We start from the raw sequence: 7520 nt of genomic DNA, 5'->3' as shown, positions 1-7520 counted from the left end.
CTTAGTTTGCTTCTTAATAAAAATTAAGTTGCACATCAAATGCCACTCTTATACAAATAAAACAAAAATGAAACGCTTGCTTAGAAAAATGTTAGGTGTGCTATGCAAATGTCTGTGATCGGCCCTTGAAATCAGAGGGGCTCCGTAACAGAACGCGCAATGTGCTCTGCAAACCGCAGGAGTATCACGGCGAGTGAAGCCGTGCGCACTGTTTCAGGTATCTGGGTGTTTCTTAAATGAAGCCCATAGATTCCTGACTGTATCTGCTCCCTCTTTATTAGAGTGAAAGAGGGGAAGAATCACGCGGCTGTTTTCTGTCCGTCCCAGAACGAGACGACTCGGATCTGAGTTCTCCCTGGGGCTCCAGGCTGGCAGCAGCCGCTTCTCTCAGTCAGCCACCTGCATGGCTGGTTGAAATCATCAGGTTGGGTGCTACACAGGTGTAAAAAAAGGGAGACTTTTAACGTGATAGAATTGGGGATGTCAGGGAGGAACTGAGCTTGATGAAGATGCAGGATGCGTCTACAGTATGAAGTTCTCGCCGCGGAGCTCACCGTTGCCTTTGCAGAGCGTTTTCACCCTCGTTAGTGCCAAACTCCTTCTCGGCAGGCTCTCCCCACGCTACACGCGTTGGAGGCTTCATTCCTTAGGAAGAAATGAGAAAAATCGAGACACAGTAAAAGGCTCATATTAACTGCTCAAAGATTTATAAATGTTCCCATCAATACTTGCAGTGACGCAATTTCGTGGGTGTGTAAGCAGCATGTCAAGGAAAAAAAAAAAAGGAGAAAGGGTGATGTATTAAAGGAAGTGCCAGAAACAGCTACAAAGAACTAGAAAACTTTCCTCCATACATGTCGTAGATATGCAGCTTTAGCTTATCATCTGTATCTCCAGGGCACTAGAGGCACTGTATTGTCACCATAAACACCAAGGTGGGTGACGACGGAGGCCCCTCGTGGGGGAGGGGCGAGCTACAGGGAGAGGTCTCAGAGGTACTAAGATCTGGAAAACTAAGGTGTCAGTAGGAAGTGAGAACTTGTTATTGGGGACACATTAGAATCTAGGTGATAGGAGGTCAAAGGAGTAAGATAGGATGAGGGGAAAGAAATGAGTAAGAGGGTACGGGGTCTCAGGGAAAACACGGGCTCTCAGAGAAAAACGGAAGGGACCAGAGCTGCCGCACCCCACCCGCCTGTCGCTCGCCCCCGCCTTCCTTTTGCGCAGAATCCTCCCCGGCTGCAGCAGTGCTGCCCCCACCGGCCGGCGCGCCGTGATCGATCTCGGGCTGCGTCAGAAGTCTCCCAGAGTATAAATAGGGGTGTCAGGACCGGGCCGAGCCGCACACAGCCATCCATCTCTCCTCCCTTCTCCCTCTCTCCCCCGTTCTTCTTTCTCAGTAGGCCCCCGTCTCCGCCGCCAGCCAGGGCGGCACCGACCACCGCCATGAGTTCCTTCAGCTATGAGCCGTACTACTCGACCTCCTACAAGCGGCGCTACGTGGAGACGCCCCGGGTGCACATCTCCAGCGTACGCAGCGGCTACAGCACCGCGCGCTCCGCTTACTCCAGCTACTCGGCGCCAGTCTCCTCCTCGCTGTCCGTGCGCCGCAGCTACTCGTCCAGCTCTGGCTCCTTGATGCCAAGTCTCGAGAACCTCGACCTGAGCCAGGTAGCAGCCATCAGCAACGACCTCAAGTCAATCCGCACCCAGGAGAAGGCGCAGCTGCAGGACCTCAACGACCGCTTCGCCAGCTTTATCGAGCGCGTGCACGAGCTGGAGCAGCAGAACAAGGTCCTGGAAGCCGAGCTGCTGGTGCTGCGCCAGAAGCATTCGGAACCCTCGCGCTTCCGGGCTCTGTACGAGCAAGAGATCCGCGACCTGCGCCTGGCGGCGGAAGACGCCACCAACGAGAAGCAGGCGCTGCAGGGCGAGCGAGAGGGGCTGGAGGAGACTCTGCGCAACCTGCAGGCGCGCTACGAGGAAGAGGTGCTGAACCGAGAGGACGCCGAGGGCCGGCTGATGGAAGCGCGCAAAGGTGCGGACGAAGCGGCTCTGGCCCGCGCTGAGCTCGAAAAGCGCATCGACAGCCTAATGGACGAAATCGCCTTTCTGAAGAAGGTGCACGAGGAGGAGATCGCTGAGCTGCAGGCGCAGATCCAGTACGCGCAGATCTCCGTGGAGATGGACGTGTCCTCCAAACCCGACCTCTCCGCCGCGCTCAAGGACATCCGCGCCCAATACGAGAAGCTGGCTGCCAAGAACATGCAGAACGCCGAAGAATGGTTCAAGAGCCGCTTCACCGTGCTGACCGAGAGCGCTGCCAAGAACACCGACGCGGTGCGCGCCGCCAAGGACGAGGTGTCCGAGAGCCGTCGCCTGCTCAAGGCCAAGACCCTGGAGATCGAAGCGTGCCGGGGCATGAATGAGGCGCTGGAGAAACAGCTGCAGGAGCTGGAGGATAAGCAGAACGCCGACATTAGTGCTATGCAGGTATGGCACCAGGCAAAACACGGGGAGGGGGAGGGGCTGCAGAAGTGGGGTGGTTGAAGGCGCTCCCAGAAAGTGGAGGCCAGAGATGAGGCCTCCGCACGCAGCTTTTAGGAGGTGGGCTTTGGTTCCTTGAACTGTCTTGGAGGGGTGGGGCACTTGGAGGGAGGAAGTGGGGGCGCGACTGCAGTCTGGGAAGTTGCGCTTGGTGCAGTGAAATCCACGTTCCGCATTAAAGCTGACCAGCCCTGCAGGATTTGTGTTGGGTGGGGTGCGTGAAGGGGAGGGGGTGGCAGCTGGGCGTTGCCTCTGCCCTGCCTCTCTATTGTCCTGCATTGGCCACAAGTTGCTCTGCAGCATGAATTGGACCGTCTGATTAATGAATACAGAGAAGAACTCTCATTAGTTCTGAAGGATACCTGTGACCAGCATGCTTTCTGATTAGTTTTACCAACCACGCCTTTCCCTGAGCAGGTAGACAGGAATACTCAAAACTATAGTAGGTAATGATTTCACAGTAAGACGTTTCTTTTTAAAGAATCTCAATCTTCTGGGGTGGAGAAAAAAATCATATAGCTACATAAAAAATATTTTAGGTAAAATAATTTTTTCTCCTACCTCTTTCTCCTTCTTTCTCCTATTTCTTGCATGTGACCTGGGTAAAGTTAACAAATGAATGAGAAACAAAGTTTAAAAAGAATCAATTTAGTTCCTTGCAGGCATTTTATGGTGGTCATTAGACTTAAAGAAAACACAATTTTTTAAATCAAATATTCTTCCACCATTAAAAAAAAATTTTTTTTGTCATCTCGTGTTTCATGAAGATGGATTTTTTTTTTTTTTTTTTTTTTGGCAAGGAAGGAAAGGTTACAAAAGAGAAAAGGTAGCTGATTTAGGGGATGCTTTTCTTAAGGTGTGCACATTGATTTTAATTATACTCAGGCCTGTGTAGCTATACTACAGTAAAATGGTAGCAAGTAGGGACTTATGCTTGGGTTTTGTTCTCTTTTTTCTTTTTCTTTTGTCTTCCAACAGGACACAATCAACAAATTAGAAAATGAACTGAGAACTACAAAGAGTGAAATGGCAAGGTATCTAAAAGAATACCAAGACCTCCTCAACGTGAAGATGGCTCTGGACATTGAGATCGCAGCTTACAGGTAAGCACAGGGGAGGGGCAAGGCCTGGCTGCTAGCTTGCTGCTGGCTGGGCCTCAGGGAGGAAACCAGGTTTCAATGATGTGGAATCAGAAACCTTCAGGAATAGACCGTTGAGAGCATGGTTTGCTTTTTGGCTTTTTCCAAGAAGGTATATAGACAAGTATATAAGAATTTATCCCTGTAAGAGTAAGTCCTGTTCTTAGCTTCTCATTACATTTTAAATCTAGTAGGACCATTTTTAAAGTTTTAAAAAATTTGTGTTGTTGTTTTTGTTCTGGTCTCTATTGCAGCATCTCAAGTCATTAGGTTTTGATAATTCCCATCCCAGCTCCAGCTTGCATGTGCCTTTAAGAGTGGCATTAGGGGAAGGGAATGGGTGGTGGGCTCAGAGCAAGTCATTCAACATACTTCCTGTGTTCACCCCACCCTTCCCCTGCCTCCCTAGGAAGCTCTTGGAAGGTGAGGAGACCCGGCTCAGTTTCACCAGCGTGGGAAGCCTAACCAGTGGCTACTCCCAGAGCTCCCAGGTCTTCGGCCGGTCAGCCTACGGTGGTCTGCAGACCAGCTCCTACCTGATGTCAGCACGCTCCTTCCCTTCTTACTACACCAGCCACGTCCAAGAGGAGCAGATTGAGGTGGAGGAGACCATTGAGGCCGCGAAGGCTGAGGAAGCTAAGGATGAACCCCCCTCTGAAGGGGAAGCTGAAGAGGAGGAGAAAGAGAAGGAAGAGGCTGAGGAAGAGGAGGGAGCAGAAGAGGAAGAAGGTATGCTAAAAAACCCAAACATCTACAACTCCCAGTCCAGACTGGGCATGGGTACTTGTTAGGAGATGGATAAGGTAGATGAAGCCTTGCTTATGCCAAGGAAGTTCCATTCATGTATGAGTTTAGAATGTTAAATGACACATTTATCCTTCAGTAAGCACCTGATGTCACAATCTGGTGGTCCTCCCAGAGATGCACATCTTACTTAGCTTGGTAACTTTTTGAAAATAGCATTTAAGAATATCCCCCTCCTGCTCTCGTCATTCCTACTAAACATTTTAAAATCTATTCATTGACCATAGCAATTTGGTGTCTTAAAGAATAAAAACAAATACCAAGCAGATAAGAAAAGAAATGCTGAGGCCCTGTTGAGGAGTAGAGGGCTTCTAGGACCTAGAAGTAATTTCATTCTATTTAAACATGTGTTCAGGGGCAAAGTATTCCTGGCAGGCATTGTCAGCTGCATGTATTTTGGGAGAGTAGAGCAAATAAGTTTTTGGGTAACATTCTGACATTTGTGATTTCCCCTATAACCTAAGCAAAAAATATTTGGACTGAACTTACCTGGGATTTGGAGTCTGTACATCTTTTTTTTCTTTTCCTTTTTTTTTTTTTTTTAAATGTTAAAGCTGCCAAGGAAGATTCTGAGGATGCAAAGGATGAAGAAGGAGGTGAAGGTGAAGAAGAAGACACCAAAGAAGCTGATGAGGATGAGAAAAAAGATGAAGGTGCAGGGGAGGAGCAAGCAACCAAGAAGAAAGATTGAGCCCCTTTTCCTTAATTATTTCAGAATACTCCTCCTGAAACCAGGTCAACCCCACCACCAACCAAGCAGTTGAGTTCCAGATACTATACAAGTTAAAAAGTCAATATATGTAAAATTCTGAGATGACTCGGGGTGGACATTCAGTGTTGTGCTGTGACTTTTCTCCTTATGCAGAGTACCTGTTTGCTTGCAGGATGACTTCCTGGCTTGCTGCCAGCTGTGCATGGTCCACGCTTATGAGTTCAGGATCTATGGCAATGTGACTAATTCAGATGTTTACAATCAAAACTCACAAATAAATGAATTCACTGATGTTAATGTTAAGCTTCATGGAAAAAAATAGCCCTTTGAACCTTTGGTGGTTAGAAATTGAAGACCTTGAGTTATGTGCAATAAATAGTAAATAAAGTTACACTGAATGACAGTTTTTGCCGTGGTTGTTGACTTAATTAAACTATCTGAAAGAAGGCATCAATATAAACTGTATGCAAGGGGACTATTGACCTCCAATTTTTAAGTCAAGATTTTAACAATTACAATGTATTTTTTGCCCCTTAATTAGTAATTCTGAGGGATATAGTTAGGTCATGACCATTCATGAAATTTCACCCCTCAAAAATTTTACTACTAATAAACTGGAGTAAATGGGAGTCTCAGGCGTTCTATTTCTTTTACAAATAACCAACTACTTTGCCTCCATACAATGTTGTGAATGGCTTTCTTGGAGGTAATTTTGAGATTATGTGAAAAATATACTCTTTGAGGTAAACAGGTAACTTAAACACTACTATATAATAAAAAATGCAATTTGGATAGAATATGAGTCCTGCCCATCTATCATTATAACCACATTAACATATATAGTCTAAATATCATGGGCAAAAGTTGAAACCCAAACAAGTGATGCAATTGGAAAGAATAACTTTTTTTTATCAATGTATAATTTTAGATGGAGAGAATAAGAATATCAAAGTTATCTGTCATTACAAACATGTTGCCTGCAATCCTGAACTCATGATTTGTGTGTTGTTGGCTTAACTCTGTTGCCTCAAGGGAGTAACATTTAATGTTACTAGTTTTAAACCTTTACAAACTACAGATACAGATAATGAAATTGTTATGAGTCACTAAAGGGGGAGGGGAATCTATATGTAATTACTCTGCATGTCTATTGGGAAATATTTGGATTTTGGTCATGGCTCTTAACTGGTTGGACATTACATCAGATACTCACCCCATTTGTCCTCTCCATTGTAAAGTTGTGGGAGCTCTTGCACTTGCACTGATGTGGAATGTCAATGAAATTATTGATTGCCTGCTGTTCTGCTTCTGTTCTTACACAATTGCTTTGTTAGCTAATTTTGTTCAATATTTGTTCTTTAGACAACTTTTAAGTCATGAATTTAACCTGAAAGAAAAGTGGTCTCCATTTCTAGTTAAATATATGTCACCATGTAAATAGGTAAAATATTGCTTTATCTACCATGATGCTATGGATTTGAACCTATGAAGATTCTTAGTACATTGGCTTCTGTAGAGACTAGGAGTCACCTCAGAAGCCAAGCTTCACATTTATGTTCATTAACCATGGGATGCTGCACATGGTAAATCTTAGAGAGATCCAAATTACAAGTAAAAGAGAAACTCTAGCCAAATGGAAACAGCTGGTTGGTTTGACAATAACTTGAAGTAAGAACACTGTACCATTCTCCATCCTGTGTGCCATAATAAAATACTGAAAAACCTAAACTAAATGGGTTTGAAGTCTACAATTTTTTTTCTTCTAAATTTGGTACCTTGGTAAGCATCCTTGTCACTTCTGATCCCCTCTGAACTCCAGTTTCTTCTAGTGCCCAGTTGATGATGCCAGTCCCCAGTCACCCGATTCTGCAAACCAGATGCTGTGCATGACAGCACACCCTCTGTGCTCTCTCCTCCAGCTCCTCTAGTCTGACCTCTCACAGTTCTATTAACCTCACTGCCTACATACCCTGAGTTTATCTATATCATCCCACAGACACCGGCATCACCCTGCGGGACCCCTCAGTGTCTCTGCTTGGCCTGCTTTAGTAAGCACACCCCAATAAGCAAATCTTGAAAAGGAAAATTTGATCATGATGCCCCCTCCAGTAGTTTCCCATTCATTTTAATATAGAAGCTATAATCTTTAAGGAGCTATTCAAGGCCTGCATAACCCTGACCCTGAACCACTTCTATGACCTCTTCCTACGTGCATCCTTTCCCCTCACTTTTGGAGCCCCGCACCTTGGCCCTCTGTTATCCCACCTGCCTGGGGTGTTTGCTGATTTATCCACCTGGGGCACTTACCTTGCTCTTCC

The 7520-nt window shown here is 46.0% G+C and overlaps 1 protein-coding gene across 1 annotated transcript; it reads left to right on the top strand.

The window, feature by feature from the left end:
- Positions 1-1317: 1317 nt before the first annotated feature.
- NEFL (neurofilament light chain) lies at positions 1318-6935 on the top strand. Its single transcript, XM_090290276.1, has 4 exons — positions 1318-2493; positions 3526-3650; positions 4096-4415; positions 5045-6935. Exons 1-4 carry the CDS (start codon positions 1447-1449, stop codon positions 5179-5181), a joined length of 1629 nt encoding a protein of 542 aa, XP_090146402.1. The 5' UTR covers positions 1318-1446; the 3' UTR covers positions 5182-6935.
- The last annotated feature ends 585 nt before the right edge of the window (positions 6936-7520 follow it).

The sequence above is a fragment of the Furipterus horrens genome, unplaced genomic scaffold, assembly GCF_987537825.1.
Source record: "Furipterus horrens unplaced genomic scaffold, mFurHor1.1.pri manual_scaffold_10, whole genome shotgun sequence".
Lineage (NCBI taxonomy): Eukaryota > Metazoa > Chordata > Mammalia > Chiroptera > Furipteridae > Furipterus > Furipterus horrens.
The sequence above is the reverse complement of the archived record's forward strand: the minus strand, read 5'-3'. Positions and strand labels throughout refer to the sequence as shown.